The sequence below is a fragment of the Pseudophryne corroboree genome, chromosome 4 (genome assembly GCF_028390025.1).
Source record: "Pseudophryne corroboree isolate aPseCor3 chromosome 4, aPseCor3.hap2, whole genome shotgun sequence".
Taxonomy (NCBI): Eukaryota; Metazoa; Chordata; class Amphibia; order Anura; family Myobatrachidae; genus Pseudophryne; species Pseudophryne corroboree.
In genome coordinates, this window is record NC_086447.1 from 429,811,646 (window position 1) to 429,829,598 (window position 17,953).

General features: G+C 41.9%; 1 protein-coding gene across 1 annotated transcript in view; it reads right to left on the reverse strand.

The window, feature by feature from the left end:
• Positions 1-559: 559 nt before the first annotated feature.
• The window catches only part of ELOVL4 (ELOVL fatty acid elongase 4), a 99,782-nt gene continuing 82,388 nt past the window's right edge, over positions 560-17,953 (reverse strand). Inside the window, exons 3-6 of the mRNA XM_063916875.1 lie at positions 16,141-16,221; positions 14,910-15,081; positions 12,734-12,861; positions 560-5,181 (exon numbers count right to left, since the gene is read on the reverse strand). Of these exons, the coding sequence (XP_063772945.1) occupies positions 4,876-5,181; positions 12,734-12,861; positions 14,910-15,081; positions 16,141-16,221 (687 nt within the window). The 3' untranslated portion in view covers positions 560-4,875. The remainder of the gene's footprint in view (positions 5,182-12,733; positions 12,862-14,909; positions 15,082-16,140; positions 16,222-17,953) is intronic.

Genomic DNA, 17,953 nt, shown 5'->3' on the forward strand with positions numbered 1-17,953 from the left:
CAACGAACTATACTGTATGTTAAATTAGGCCGAAACCCAATAATTTGGTAGTGTGGAATGACTCATGCATATCGTTTGGTCATTTATAAAATCGCTCAGTGTGTACGCACAATGGGGGTAATTCAGACCTGATCGCAGCAGCAAATTTGTTAGCAGTTGGGCAAAACCATGTGCACTGCAGGTGTGGCAGATGTAATATTTGCAGAGAGAGTTAGATTTGGGTGGGTTATTTCGTTTCTATGCAGGGTAAATACTGGCTGCTTAATTTTACACTGCAATTTAGATTTCAGTTTGAACACACCCCACCCATATCTACTCTCTCTGCACTTGTTATATCTGCCACACCTGCAGTGCACATGGGTTTGGCCAACTGCTAACAAATTTGCTGCTGAATTACCCCCTATATCGTGTCCAGCAGTTCAAGGGAAATCGTAAGTGACATCGTATTGTTTGCATGTCTTTTGGTGTGTACCAGGCGTAGGCTTTGTGTGGAACATTTACCATAAAATCCATCAAAACACTGCACCATTTATATAGTAGAAGAAGGAAAACAATCAGATATCATGACACATTTTATTGAAACAGCAGCTTGCAGTTACAGCTTTAACCATCGCAGGATTGTGTTTCAGGTACAGCTAGGATATAAATGGACCAATATGGCTCAAACTCTGCTTAGTCTGAGACTAGGACTACACTTACAATATGCAGTGCAATTGTATCAGATATAACCAAGTGGCATTATCACACCTAGATGGGTTCTTACACGTGTGCTTTAGGAATGTAAATGTACAGGGGAGGCTTTTTCATGATGTATCTGCCAGCTAATAAAATAAAATGAAATTATATTTCTATGACCCAGAAACAAAAACCCCGTTCAGTATTATCAAGCATCACTGATAAACAGGATTACCCTCCTACATCATTACAGGCAGCCGAATTTCCTCCAGTGTCTTTAGAACAGCGTCCCAGTGGGATCTGCAGGTATTTTAGTTACTGTGAAATCACTGGCCCAGCCCGTCTGTATGATCAAAACAATCTACTCAGCAAGTCTACAAATGTGCCACTAAAAGAGGGAAGTGTATCAAACCTTGGAGAGAGTAAAGTACCAACCAATCAGCTCCTGTCATTTTTAGAATTAACCTGTAACATGGCAGTAGCTGACTGATTGGAACGGTATCAGTATCCGGACTCTGGGTCGACAGTGTCTAGGTCAACACACATTAGGTCGACACCTATTGGTCGACAGTGAGTAGGTAAACACAGGAAATAGGTCGACATGAGAAAGGTCAACATGAGTTTACTTTTTTACTTTTTTTTTTTACTTTACGATCCACGTGGACTACAATTGAGTGTGCTGAGCGCAACGAGGCACCTTGCCTGAAGGATGGCGAGCGAAGTGAGCCATGTGAGGGGACGCGGTACACTAATTGGGGTTCCCGGTCACTTTACGAAGAAAATGACACAAAACCCCATGTCGACCTGGTTGGTGTCGACCTAATTGCTGTGTCGACCTATTTCCATTGTTGCCCTACTCACTATCGACCAATAGGTGTCGACCTAAATGTGTGTCGACCTAGACACTGTCGACACACTAGATCCACTGTATCACCATCCATTTTCTCCTTCTCCAAGGTTTGATGCATCTCCTCCAAACCCTTCTGCTGCATTAGAGAAAGTGTTTTACTAATAACCCAGCAATCTGCTGCTTAGATGAGCAAGAGACCATGATGCACCCATTCAGTTAATTATAAGCACTACAGTGATTTAATGTACATTATTCAATTTAGTGCTATACATTATTTTTTACATATTATTGTCCAATAGTGGCACAAGGTTACATCCAACACAATCACCTTGCCTACTGCACATGTAGAATGAAGTGTCCTCTATGATAGATATATATATACACAAGATCATGCTTTGTCCTTTTCCTCATGCATGCCACATAGGCTGCAATTTCAGCATCACATTTGGAAATGAAATGTTTGGACAGATAACACACACAGCATTAGTAACAGACATTAACCCCCCCCTAACAGTTTATGAGGAGCACATGAAGAAATAAATACCACATGTAACTTACAACACGTCTTTCTGTAGGTCCTTCGCAGACATGAGAACATATCACATAAATGACCCCAAAATGAATACAAAATAAATCCACAACATACATAAAACATTTTAACATATTGTTCATTGATGTTCTGTGCTTGTAAGTTATTAAAAAAAGAAAAATGTTAATTAAAAAAAAAAGTGTATTGTCATTTGTATAATATGGCTCAATTCCTTTATTTATTTAAATAAAAGAAATTCTTGCCATTTCAAATATGCATGTTTGCATAAATTAATTCATAAACTATGCCCATTCTATTAATGTGTATGCAAGTATAAACTAAAAGTGCTACTTCCCAAAACGAGACATTTTTGTTAAATAGTACAGTAATGTTACTATGAGCAGCAAATAAAGATAAATAGGGTACAGACATAAATAACAAATAACATTTTTACCAAACTCCAGTATTGTAACAGGCAGTGAACAACAGGTACTTTAGGATACTGAAAAACAGCACACAAAATGAAAAACAGAGAACATGATTTTAGCAACATTTAAGGTGTGAAAAAAACAAACCCCAATATGAAAAAGACCCCTTAAATGTAAATGCCATATTGATAAAAGGTCTTCCAGGGGTCTTGCAATAAAATATTGTACTATAAGCATTCATATCAGAGTGAATCCAGGGGTGACCAGATGCAATAGATGCTGTTTTCGTACTGTGTCAGCTAAAGTCTTACAGAATTGTCAAACATTAATTTCTAGTAACTTTACACATTAATCAGCACAGTGCTGTTCAACCAATGGAGGGACACACACATATGTGATAAACTATCCGGGAAAGTATTCTAACGGGCCAACAAAAGGATAACCAAGTGCACTGCAAACCCTGAATTTGGAAAAGAGTTATGCCAACATTCAAGGGGTTATTCAATTGTTCTTTTGCCCACTCCCATGCCGGATCTCCCGTCACTTTAGACAGGGCAATATTCAATTGATTGTGTCAGTAGGTGACAGTAACTGGACGCCCATTACATTTCACGTAAAACGGCACCCTCTTGTTGGGTGACAATACTAGGAAGCAGAGCACCAGGCATATCCTATATATGCTCCCAAGTGGCTCTTCAGGCTGACAAATACAGCTGCCACCTCCTCGGAAAGTATAGACAATTGAAACTATATATTATATAGGGCTCATTTTAAAAAGCACTAAAATATAATGAAGAGACTGGTTGTTGTGTTGGACTGAATCTTCCAAACCTTAAACCAAGGCAATTGAAATAAAACATTCCAAACCATTTAAATAAAAATGGCTCAATATGTCATAACATAACAATCAAAGGTGCTGAACTGTATGTAAAGCTTTTAACAGTCAATAAGTAACTTGTTCTTTATCGGGGGGAAAAAAGTATACCTAAAAAGCAGCATAATACAGATTCAAAATACATTACTGAAAAGGTTATATCATGTATACGTATAATATACATACATACATACTTGTGGCATATACAGTACTTTCACATTTTGTGTGATATTAATATACTGTATGTATAACATTTGTACATAATGAGATGACTTGTGAGCAAAGCAAAAAAAAAAAAAAAAAAAAAAAGGGAATCATTATGCACCTGGAACAAACCATGTTGCACTGCGGGGGGTGTACATACATTTCTTGTTTTTTTGGATGTGGGATAAATAGGAGCGGCTTTTGCAAGTAGCCCACAAGTGTTAGTAAGTTTTATTGTTAAAGGGCAATTTAGATTTCAGTATAAATCTGCCCCACCTGCAGTGTTACAAGCTGCTTGCTTTGCTCCCAGATCTGTTTAACCAGAGAGCACTATTGTTACCACTATAGTGTCCACTAGTACAACCTGTGCACGGTAATGTTCAAAGACATTAGAAATCAAGTTGTATTTTTGGGATCTGTATAAAAGTCCTCGGCCTGCTACCTCTTGCAGACATTCACAGTAACTTGTAATATCCATATCACGGACAGTAAGGAGTGCATTATTCTAAATACAGTACATACTTTTCAGTCATTTGACATTTAAAGAATCAATTGCACCTTCTCTTAATACTTTTTGTTAAATAAAAGAATGCATTACTTCTTTATTATACCTGCTTCCAGTTAATCATTACAGTTTGATGCTGACATTTTATGTTAGGATGTTTATGTTATGATTAGAAATTTGAGTAATTTTGGGAAAACTTTTTATCCAACAGATGTTTGCTTACAAGCAGGTGTGGATATTAGTAATATCCTAGTGCTATAAACAAGACTATGGCTCCTTTGCACGCTGCTAGCTGCTCCAGACAGACTCCGCCTTGATGTTTTTTCTTATTCTAGGAGCAATTAAACATAATTGCATCATTCTCACAGCTAAGCAGGGATAATGTACCATAATATTTTGACATGCTTCTCTAAAAGATAATAGAATGATCCCTTGGTTTATTTTTCTTTCAGAGATTTCTGCCTCCCCCTTAATCATCTGAATTACTGGTTATAGAATCCTCTTTGCTGCTACAACATATTTTCAAGGAACTCCCTCGCTGTGCACAATCCAACAGAGACAGTCATTCATCCCTCCAGAGAAACAGATTAAAAATAGAACGTTACTATACTGTGCACCAGAGACTGGAAGGAATAAATGAAGAACAGTTCAAAGTTCCATAATATATAAGGAAAAACAGCCAACAAGTCAAGATTTCTACCTAAAAAGCTTTTATAATGCTTGATCAAACAAGAAATACCTAATCGAAATAGCTCTCTCTCTCTCAAAGGGGGACGTCAAACCAGCAAACAGAATAAGGCTTGGAGCGCATTACTCCCTCTTTGCTTTCCCTTTCCTCTTTCTCCGTCCATTTTCTACACACACTTTGTTGTTGTCTGATTTGTTCACTGTGCCGTTTGTAACTGCTACTCCGTTTATAACTGCTTTCCCGTTTTGTACAGCTTTTCCACTCCGTGATGATGCCTTGGGCTCCTTGTATGTCCGGTAGTAGAAGTTAACAAAGAGAACTATGAAGGTGATGGCATATACAATCAGCGCCCAGTGCATCCATTTTGGAAAAGGGCAATCAATGTACAGAGACAGGGCAGTGTGGCCAATAGTGACATGGAACTGGATCTGAAATCCAACAGAAACAATTAGAACATCCTTGAACAATTTTAAATATTTTACCAGAATCCATTCACTAACAGTAGTATTCTATAAGACATATTGATTAAACTAATGTATACAGATATGTCTATATACATATTTGCTGCAGTCGTGCCAAACAGCCCCTCTTGACACACCCAGTCCTGTAAGACTGCCAGCTCTGGGCATCATTTTTGCATCAAATGCATCTTAGTCACAAATATGATGAGTACATGAGTACTCCTCAGTAGACGGAGCTGATTAATTTGATATGCAACACTCGTGTGTATATATATATATATATATATATATATATATATATGTGCTTCGTATACAGACTCAGGTGCACATAAATATAAAAGTGTTGCATAAAAAATTACTCAGCACAATCTCCTGGTGAAAACTAGCCGCATCACGTTGCAACTGAGACAAATTTTCAGCAAAAAAAACAAAAAACGCCTGCCGCTTGCAGAGCTGCACAGGAATTGTCAACTCCCTTGTGTCCGGCATCTCATGCTGCATGGCGTATTGAGGCTAGATATATGGGGACATATCTGTATGTGTATTTTTTAAAATTATACCTTCTGGGATTCATGGCTTTGTGCAATGGGGAACAGGGCCCTGATGACCCGATTTGCCATGAATCTTACCATCGAGCCCCCACTCATGTAACTGGGGAAGTAGGGTGGCATCCAGGAGCAAAAGGCCCCAAACTCAGGAGTCTCCTGAGGGGTGTTTAATGAATGAGAGTTTATGAGACTTCTAGACGATGTGTACTGGTCGTCGCCTTGATAGAAGGGATTCACCTGACCTTCATTTTGACCACATGTGTTGACTCTATACAGGAGTTCAAGAAAAAGGTCTGGTAAAAGGAGCCAATTAAACCCTAAGCCTGTTCTAATAAAAGACCCTTCTATCAAGGTGACGACCAATACAATTCATCTAGAAGTCTCATCAACACATATTCATTAAACACCCCTGAGGTAGTCATGACTGATGAAATGCGTTGGGTGGTAGTTTCTTGTCCGGAGTGGACAGAACAGGCCGTCTTTGAGTTCCCCCGGCAAGGGGAGACAGCTTTACATCTAAACCACAAAGAACAAGATAATTGTGTGATGTAAGGATTGCTTTTAAACTCTTATGAAAACAGTTTAAAAAACACTTTAAGTGTTTTAATAAAATGTAAAATTAAACCAACTGGATTGTTGTACAGGTATATGTTGGGTCTTCTCTGGTATAAGGGACTCATTATAGACATCTGAAAGATCAACTTCAAATTATACCTTGGAAAGTATGTGAAGTCAAAAAGTGTGTAGTTCACTACAAGGACTTGTTTACGACAAGAGATTTTAAATACCTGTCCAATAGGGAGACTGGCATGTCCAAAAGCAGCACACAAAACTTTAGCCGGTGCCCTCACAGAAAATAAGATTTTACTTACCGATAAATCTATTTCTCGTAGTCCGTAGTGGATGCTGGGGACTCCGTAAGGACCATGGGGATATAGCGGCTCCGCAGGAGACAGGGCTCAATAATAAAAGCTTTAGGATCAGGTGGTGTGCACTGGCTCCTCCCCCTATGACCCTCCTCCAAGCCTCAGTTAGGATACTGTGCCCGGACGAGCGTGCATAATAAGGAAGGATATTGAATCCCGGGTAAGACTCATACCAGCCACACCAATCACACCGTACAACCTGTGATCTGAACCCAGTTAACAGTATGATAACAACGAAGGAGCCTCTGACAAGATGGCTCACAACAAGAATAACCCGATTTTTGTAACAATAACTATGTACAAGTATTGCAGACAATCCGCACTTGGGATGGGCGCCCAGCATCCACTACGGACTACGAGAAATAGATTTATCGGTAAGTAAAATCTTATTTTCTCTGACGTCCTAGTGGATGCTGGGGACTCCGTAAGGACCATGGGGATTATACCAAAGCTCCCAAACGGGCGGGAGAGTGCGGATGACCCTGCAGCACCGAATGAGAGACTCCATGTCCTCCTCAGCCAGGGTATCAAATTTGTAGAATTTAGCAAACGTGTTTGCCCCTGACCAAGTAACTGCTCGGCAAAGTTGTAAAGCCGAGACCCCTCGGGCAGTCGCCCAAGATGAGCCCCCTTCCTTTTGGAATGGGCTTTTACAGATTTTGGCTGTGGCAGGCCTGCCACAGAATGTGTAAACTGAATTGTATTACAAATCCAGCGAGCAATCGTCTGCTTAGAAGCAGGAGCACCCATCTTGTTGGGTGCATACAGGCTAAACAGCGAGTCAGATTTTCTGACTCCAGCCGTCCTGGAAACATATTTTTCAGGGCCCTGACAACGTCAAGTAACTTGGAGTCCTCCAAGTCCCTAGTACCCGCAGGTACCACAATAGGTTGGTTCATGTGAAAAACAGAAAACACCTTAAGGAGAAATTAAGGACGAGTCCTCAATTCTGCCCTGTCAGAATGAAAAATTAAGTAAGGGCTTTATATATGATAAAGCCGCCAATTCTGACACACGCCTGGCTGAAGCCAGGGCTAATCGCATCGTCACCTTCCATGTGAGATATTTTAAGTCCACAGTGGTGAGTGGTTCAAACCAATGTGACTTTAGGAAACTCAAACCAACATTGAGATCCCAAGGTGCCACTGGGGCACAAAATGAGGCTGTATATGCAGTACCCCTTTTACAAACATCTGAACGTCAGGCACTAAAGCCAGTTCTTTCTGGAAGAAATTCGACAGGGCCGAAATTTGAACCTTAATGGACCCTAATTTTAGGCCCATAGACAGTCCTGTTTTCAGGAAATGTAGGAAACGACCCAGTTGGAATTCCTCTGTAGGGGCCTTCTTGGCCTCACACCACGCAACATATCTTCACCAAATGCGGTGAAAATGTTTTGCGGTTACATCCTTCCTGTCTTTGACCAGGGTAGGGATGACTTCATCTGGAATGCCCTTTCAGGATCCGGCGTTCAACCGCCATGCCGTCAAACGCGGTCGCGGTAAGTCTTGGAACAGACAAGGCCCCTGCTGGAGCAGGTCCTTTCTTAAAGGTAGAGGCCACGGGTCTTCCGTGAACATCTCTTGAAGTTTCGGGTACCAAGTCCTTCTTGGCCAATCCGGAACCACGAGTATCGTTCTTACTCATCTCCCTCTCATGATTCTCAGTACTTTTGGTATGAGAGGCATAGGAGGGAACACATACTCTGACTGGTACACCCACAGTGTTACCAGAGCGTCCACCGCTATTGCCTGAGGGTCCCTTGACCTGGCGCAATATCTGTCTAGTTTTTTGTTCAGGCGGGACGCCATCATGTCCACCTTTGGTTTTTCCCAACGGTTTACAATCATGTGGAAGACTTCCCGATGAAGTCCCCACTCTCCCGGGTAGAGGTCATGCCTGCTGAGGAAGTCTGCTTCCCAGTTTTCCACTCCCGGAATGAACACTGCTGAGAGTGTTATCACATGATTTTTCGCCCAGCGAAGAATCCTTGTAGTTTCTGCCATTTCCCTCCTGCTTCTTGTGCCGCCCTGTTTACGTGGGCGACTGCCGTGATGTTGTCCCACTGGATCAATACCGGCTGACCTTGAAGCAGAGGTCTTGCTAAGCTTAGAGCATTGTAAATTGCCCTTAGCTCCAGTATATTTATGTGGAGAGAAGTCTCCAGACTTGATCACACTCTCTGGAAATTTTTTCCTTGTGTGACTGCTCCCCAGCCACTCAGGCTGGCATCCGTGGTCACCAGGACCCAGTCCTGAATGCCGAATCTGCGGCCCTTTCATAGATGAGCACTCTGCAGCCACCGCAGAAGAAACACCCTTGTCCTTGGAGACAGGGTTATCCGCTGATGCATCTGAAGATGCGATCCGGACCATTTTTCCAGCAGATCCCACGGAAAGGTTCGTGTCGTCGGAAAAAACTGCGATTTTGGAATATTTAGAATCCACTCGTGCTGTCGTAGAACTACTTAAGATAGTGCTACTCCGACCTCCAACTGTTCTCTGGACCTTGCCTTTATCAGGAAAGCGTCAATATTTCTTTTAAGAAGAATCATCATTTCGGCCATTACCTTGGTAAAGACCCGGGGTGCCGTGGACAATCCAAACGGCAGCGTCTGAACTGATAGTGACAGTTCTGTACCACGGACCTGAGGTACCCTTGGTGAGAAGGCAAATTTGGACATGTAGGTAAGCGTCCCTGATATCCAGTGACACCATATCGTCCCCTTCTTCCTGGTTCGCTATCACTACTCTGAGTGACTCCATCTTGATTTGAACGCTTGTATGTAAGTGTTCAAATATTTCAGATCTCACCGAGCCGTCTGGCTTCAGTACCACAATATAGTGTGGGATAATACCCCTTCCCTTGTTGTAGAAGGGGTACTTTGATTATCACCTGCTGGGAATACAGCCTGTGAATTGTTCCCAATACTGCCTCCCTGTCGGAGGGAGACGTTGGTAAAGCAGACTTCAGGAACTTGTGAGGGGGAGACGTCTCGAATTTCCAATGTACACCTGGGATACTACGTGTAGGATCCAGGAGTCCACTTGTCAGTGAGCCCCCTGCGTGCTGAAACTCTTGAGATGACCCCCTACCGCACCTGAGTCCGCTTGTACTGCCCCAGCGTCATGCTGCGGACTTGGCAGAAGCTGTGGAGGGCTTCTGTTCCTGGGAATGGGCTGCCTGCTGCAGTCTTCTTCCCTTTCCTCTACCCCTGGGCAGATATGACTGGCCCTTTTGCCCGCCTGCCCTTATGGGGACGAAAGGACTGAGACTGAAAAGACTGTGTCCTTTTCTGCTGAGATGTGACTTGGGGTAACAAAAGGTGGATTTTTCAGCTGTTGCCATGGCCACCAGGTCCGATGGACCGCCCCTTTATACGGCAATACTTCCATGTGCCGTCTGGAATCTGCATCACCTGACCACTGTCGTGTCTTCGTCTGGCAGATATGGACATCACATTTACTCTTGATGCCAGAATGCAAATATCCCTCTGCGCATCTCGCATATATAGAAATGCATCTATAGTCAATAAAATCTTGTCCCTGTCAAGGGTATCAATATTTTCAGTCAGGAAATCCGACCAAGCCCCCTCAGCGCTGCACATCCAGGCTGAGGCGATTGCTGGTCGTAGTATAACACCAGTATGTGTGTATATACTTTTAGGATATTTTTCAGCTTCCTATCAGCTGGCTCCTTGAGGGCTGCCGTATCTGGAGACGGTAACGCCCCTTGTTTTTATAAGCGTGTGAGCGCCTTATCCACCCTAAGGTGTGTTTCCCAACTCGCCCTAACTTCTGGCGGGAAAGGGTATATCGCCAATAATTTTCTATCGGAGGAAACCCACGTATCATCACACACTTCATTTAATTTATCTGATTCAGGAAAAACTACAAGTAGTTTATTCACACCCTACATAATACCCTTATTTGTGGTACTTGTAGTATCAGAAATATGTAACACCTCCTTCATTGCCCTTAACATGAAACGTGTGGCCCTAAAGGAAAATACGTTTGTTTATTCACCGTCGACACTGGAGTCAGTGTCCGTGTCTGTGTCAACCGACTGAGGTAAATGGGCGTTTTTACAAGCCCCTGACGGTGTCTGAGACGCCTGGACAGGTACTAATTTGTTTGCCGGCCGTCTCATGTCGTCAACCGACCTTGCAGCGTGTTGACATTATCACGTAATTCCTAAATAAGCCATCCATTCCAGTGTCGACTCCCTAGAGAGTGACATCACCAATACAGGCAATTTGCTCTGCCTCCTCAGCCAACATCGTCCTCCTACATGTCGACACACACGTACCGACACACAGCACACACACAGGGAATGCTCTGATAGAGGACAGGACCCCACTAGCCCTTTGGGGAGACAGAGGGAGAGTTTGCCAGCACACACCAAAAACGCTATAATTATACAGGGACAACCCCCTTATACAAGTGTTTTCCCTTATAGCATTTTTATATATGTAATCATATCGCCAAATAAGTGCCCCCCCTCTCTGTTTTAACCCTGTTTCTGTAGTGCAGTGCAGGGGAGAGCCTGGGAGCCTTCCTCACAGCAGAGCTGAGCAGGAAAATGGCGCCGTGTGCTGAGGAGAACAGGCCCCGCCCCCTTTTCGGCGGGCTCTTCTCCCGGAGTTTGTGAGATCTGGCAGGGGTTAAATACATCCATATAGCCTCAAGGGCTATATGTGATGTATTTTAGCCATAAAAAGGTATTATACATTGCTGCCCAGGGCGCCCCCCCCAGCGCCCTGCACCCTCAGTGACAGTTGGTGACTGTTGGTGAAGTGTGACAACAATGGCGCACAGCTGCAGTGCTGTGCGCTACCTTATGAAGACTGAAAGTCTTCTGCCGCCTGTTTCTGGACTCTGGACCTCTTCAACTTCGGCATCTGCAAGGGGGGTCGGCGGCACGGCTCCGGGACGAACCCCAGGGTGAGACCTGTGTTCCGACTCCCTCTGGAGCTAATGGTGTCCAGTAGCCTAAGAAGCAAATCCATCCTGCACGCAGGTGAGTTTACTTCTCTCCCCTAAGTCCCTCGTAGCAGTGAGCCTGTTGCCAGCAGGTCTCACTGAAAGAAAAAAACCTAACTTAAACTTTTATTCTAAGCAGCTCAGGAGAGCCACCTAGATTGCACCCTTCTCGGCCGGGCACAAAAATCTAACTGAGGCTTGGAGGAGGGTCATAGGGGGAGGAGCCAGTGCACACCACCTGATCCTAAAGCTTTTATTATTGTGCCCTGTCTCCTGCGGAGCCGCTATATCCCCATGGTCCTTACGGAGTCCCCAGCATCCACTAGGACGTCAGAGAAAATAGATATAGCAGAATAGAGGTGCGGCACTCACGACAATAAATGCCGGCAAGCAGTCTTAGTGCATAACAACGTTTCAGTGCCAAGCACGGTCGTTAGGTTTAACGAAAAATAAGTGCGAATAAACATAACTTTATAACAACTAACACCAAAAGAGTGAACGCCAGCTCCGGGATCGAGACCACGAACCTGCCCGGCAGCCACAGGAGATGACGTTATCATGCTGAGCTCAAGCTCAGTAGTCAGAAGCAATGTGTATAATCACCATGGTAACAGCAGTGCAGGATACTAATCTGTATCTGCCATTGTGTTTTTCCTATCCTGCGCTGCCGTTACCATGGTGATAATACGCATTGCTTCTCACTACTGAGCTTGGGCTCAGCACAATGACGTCATCTCCCGCAGCCATCAGGCTTGGCACTGAAATGTTGTAATGCACTAAGACTGCCTAAGAATTCCTGACTTTGTGCAAGTGTACCTAGTAGAATTGGTACTGTTTTGAAGGCAAAGGGTGGTTGGTTACACCAAATATTGATTCGATTTAGATTTATTTTCTGTTCATTCACTTTGCATTTTGTGAATTGCTAAAAATAAAGTATTAACATTTTTGAAAGCATTCCTACTTTGCAGCATTTTTTCCACAATTGCATAAAACTTTTACACAGTATTGTATACTTACACGAATTTCACACAAAATAAACACAAAAGAAAAAAAGTCAATTTACCAACTGTAATATTGTCAAATATCGCTTCCACCAGAGATACTTCTGAAGATGAGGCCCACAAGCAGCTAAGCCGTAATACAAGTACATGACAACATGTATCAAGGTGTTCATGTGTGCACCAAAAAAGGCTGTATAGGAATAAGAAACACGTCAGCGTTATAAAGGTCATTTTAAATAAATAAGACTGAATCATTTAAACAGCTTTGACAATTCAAGTACAAAAAGTTTGTCAGCTAGTCATTTTAAGCTGCACATACACGTTACATTTTGAAATGCAATTAAGGCCATTTTAGACCTAACTGGGTGCAAATTACCAGACGTATGGTCACAGAAATACTGCCAATCCTATATAACAAAGGGGTAATACTGATACTCACCTCTATGGGGGAATTTAAGTGTATTGAACGTCGGCAGCAACTAGATGGCGCCTGATGAAGCAATTCAAGTGTTGCTCCATTCGGGCGCACACAGCTGCTGGCACTGACGTTACTGTTATGCTGTTCCGTCATTTTGACGGGCTGGTAACTAGTCCAAATCCACAGTTTATGACGTGCCATCAGATGTTGAATGGATAGTTAATGTGGAGTCACATTACTCACATTTGACCATGTATATAGTCATTGTCCAACCACGATAAAGAAACGCTCTTCGATCTGTACAGCTGTGTTTGTGGACAAATCTGAAAAGATCCAGCAACCTGACCAATGTATAAAGCGACAAGCACTGAACTGATCGCACTGGAAGAGTAAGTCTCGAGCTACTCAGAAACTGCACAGAGAAGTCTTTTCGCAATATTGCGAATCTTTCGTTCGCAATTTTGATAAGCTAAGATTCACTCCCAGTAGGCGGCGGCTTAGCGTGTGCAAAGCTGCTAAAAGCAGCTTGCGAGCGAACAACTCGGAATGAGGGCCATTGTTCAGCTAGCGCCAATCAATTCTGCAGTGTGCTCACACAACGCTAACATGCCTTACAAATGAATGCTAAGCCCCAGGATCATTGTATAAAGTGATCACACACTGTAACTAAGAATGAAAACACAGAAAAAGATCTGCTTGCATTGAACTGATTGTGCATCTCCGACACACACAGCCAGCAATACCTTATATGCATCGCTATGCGTATAGGATGCACAAGCAGTTTCTGCTGATTAAAATGATTGTATGCAGTTACATCTGCAGTCTCACACTGAATATAGGCATGCCGAATATAACTTTACTCAACAGTCTGCTTGTGCATCCTACTTGCATAGTGATGCGATTAAGATGCATTTACAGAAAGAAAAAGAAAAGGCACCCAAAGTTAGCAGAGCTGGCCGGGAATGATTTACTCACGCCAGGCATCTTGCGGTGCATGTATAATGCTAACATGCCTTACAAGGATTGTTAAATATACATTACATTATATCCAACATACTTTATAGTGTTTGGTGCATTTGAGATGTAAATAAAAAAAAGCATCTATTAAAAAAAAAAAAACTAAAAAAAAAAAAAAAAAAACTACAAGCATCGTTTGACTTTACAATGGAGACTTCACACATGCGCAATTGTGTTTTTGAAAAGTGACACCTGGTGGACGAACGCCAGTATTGCACCTGCTGGAGAATCCATACACTGACTGAATATGTCACGCTGTGACAAGGCGCAGGGAAACGTAATGAGACTAGTGTTTCACACTTAACACCACACGGAGGATAGATGAGCGTGGTTACATCTGTAGTTTCCAAACATAAGAGTTACAAAACTTCCAATTAATAGTTCTTGGTTACAAGTTTATTAATGGGTCAATTTCAAAAACATTAGATAACTTTTTTTTATAACCACATTTAATTATTAAAACACCATAACATCTAAAATAAATAAATAAAAACACCAAATTGAATCTTAACCATAAGTTAGCTGGAGGAGTAATGTAAAAATTTATAAAGATAAGACAGATATACAATACTTACACACTCTCTCACACACACAAACAAACAAACAAACATATAAACATACATATACAGACACTATTTATATCTATGCGCACACATAAGTTAGGCATGAAACGTGTGCTTTTGTCTTCAGCGTTTTTCCATTTTTAGGAAATTTAATTAAAAACATTTTACATTAAAAGAACAGACTTGGGGGGGAAAAAAAATTAAAATTGTAAAGGTTCCAATAGTAAAATTGATACCTACATTGTCCTCCAGCGACCCACTTGATTCCAATCCACCATAAGGTAAACATAGTACAGTGGTGATATACATGCAGAAAACTAATGTGATTGAACTTTTTTCTCAGTATGAAAAATACGGTGTCAAAGTACTCAACTCCTTTAGACACATAATACCACCAGAGAGCAGAAGCTACCTGTAATGAAGAGATCAGAGAACATGGTAAATAAGGTAGAAAATATTTTAATAGACAAAGAATATAGGGACAGATGTATTAAGCCTGGAGATGTGATAAGTGGAAGGTAATAATAATGCACTAACCAATCATTACGGGTTTGAAAAATGACAGTTAGGAGCTGATTGGCTGGTGCATTATCACTTTTTACTTATCACTTCACCAGGCTTAATACATCTGCCCCATAGTTTGAAAAACAATGAAACCCCAAGTGGCACTAAAACGTAAAAGTAAAAAAAAAAACTAAAAAATGTGAGCCAAGGATTAAAACGCTTTGTTAGTAAAACTAAATAAAGGTATGTTAATGTACTTTAAATAAGTCAATCAATACTAAAAACATTAATGAATTTTAGTCTCACGCAAGTCCGCTGCTGTTACATCTAGCGATTTGTAGTAAACAGAGTATGGCTGCATACCCGTCTTTAAGTACTGACTCGTATGACAATGGAACATGCATTACTGGGTGCCAATGAGGCATATGGGCATAAGACATCAGCGTCTTGTGAGCATGTAGTTAGTTACTAACTTTTTGAGTTATGTGTATGCACAGTGCACATCATATTCAATTGTATCACTTGTACCTAGCATGAGGCAGGTGCAAGTGTTGTAAATAGTAATAAAAGCTGGACTTGAGACCAGAGGGCTGAGGCAGAGGCAATCGTGCAGCTGTATCGGTCATAGACTACGGGCGTACAGTATCATCAGAATTCCACTGACTGCAGGCATTCGGATTTGCAACCACATTATGCATCACTCCGAATCCGTCCCAAAAGGTCTTAAAATATTGTACCAAATCGTTTAGTCTATAGTAATATTAAGGTTAACAAACTACTCCAATTCAATATCGCAATAGCAATTTTTTTTTCAATTACCATTTTTACGACTCCCGATTGAAAAAAAAAAAGTCGGAAGTTTGTAAGCTGCAATTTTGCATCAGCATTTATTTCAGGCAACAAGCATACATAAGGCGAGATGGGGAAAGTCACATGCAGTGCGCTTACATAGATATCAGATACTTACTCTGACTTCATTAACATCATCAGAATAATCTACAGTCTGACATATGTAACTGTATCCTGCCGCTTTTGCTCCTAAAAACAGCTGGGGGGAAAAACAGGCAGATCAATAAGGTGAAACAAACAAAGTAAAACTGAAGGCACCTTATAAATTGAACACAAACTTTTTTTATTTTTTTATTTATGAGTACAGGCAAAATAATGCGATACAGCTCCCCAGTGGAATTGCCACTGAATGATAGATGCCATGGATAACACATAACGGAGGCATGTCATATTGTAGAAATTATCAGCATCTATGGTCTGAATGGAGGAAACAGATAGCTAACGGACAAGAGTACAAGTGAACAATAGCTCAGGACAGCTATATTCTAATGCGGATTTAAAATAAAACGCACAACATCCAGTCAATTGTAGAACATACAAATATACAGATGTGTCCTTACACACTTATCCTTTCTAAATCATATACCTGGAGAAGCATGGCGTGACGTAAGATGCTCTGCCACAGGTAGCGATTCCCGGACTTTGGTACTTATATCTGAATTTAGAGTCTTATTTTAGCTGCATCCAAAGTCTTTTATAGTGCACTGGGCAATTAGAATTAGTACATTTGTCGCAAAGGAATTTGTATTAAGTTGCAGATTAAGCATAACCATACGTGGAGAGATGCATGACGTGGCTCTCTGCTATCATGGCACTGCTCACGTATAGCAGTCCTTAGCCTTTGGTTTTTATACTCAGGTTACCAACAGTCACACACAGCAACTACATTGAATGCCAGTGTCCTGGGTACGTGTGCGTTGTACTTTGGCACATTAGTGATGCGACTAAAACACATTTTGTACAAAAATGTATGCGGGACGCATGGCTTGGATTAAACGCAAAGTCTATGGCACGCCACATGGAGGTATTTGCTGCTATCTGAGAAAAGGTGTATGTGGACACATCTGTATGGTGTAAGCAGATACGCTGATGGAAAATGTCACTAGGACACAATCAGATTGAGCTTTCCAGATTCTGTCACTTGAAACATATATCTTTCAGGTAAACTTTGTTGCTTTATTTCATTTTACATTCTGATAGTGTTAAGCACAAAACTGCATTTTTATTATTTTGCTCTTCTGCACTAAGCATCAGTTTGTATGTGCTGGAAGTTCGCAAAGCTCTCTCAGTAGTTTTTGGGTAATTGGTAACTTCACTCAAAAATGTGTTGCCTAACTAAAATCAGTTTGCTGGGTAGTGTAATTTACTGCAATAAGCCATGAAACTTCTACTTGAACGTATGCATCACTTAGAATGTATGCCTAAAATCACTTGTTGAAACCTCAGAAATGAAAATGGTTGTTCGACAATACGATAAGCCGTAACCAAGGAATCAAACAATGGACAGCAATGATGGTTTACATGTTTACAGACTATGAAGGAAGAAAGTGTGTTTCTCTTACGTCCTAGAGGATGCTGGGGATTCCGTAAGGACCATGGGGTATAGACGGGATCCGCAGGAGATAGGGCACCTAAAAAGAACTTTGACTATGGGTGTGCACTGGCTCCTCCCTCTATGCCCCTCCTCCAGACCTCAGTTAGATCTTGTGCCCAGAGGAGAATGGGTGCACTGCAGAGAGCTCTCCAGAGTTTTCTGTGGAAAAAGAATTGTGTTAGGTTTTTTATTTTCAGGGAGTCCTGTTAGCAACAGGCTCCCTGCATCGTGGGACTGAGGAGAGAGAAGCAGAGCTGGCTTGTCAAGTTGGGCACTGCTTCTAAGGCTACTGGACACTATTAGCTCCAGAGGGAGTCGGAACATAGGTTTCACCTGG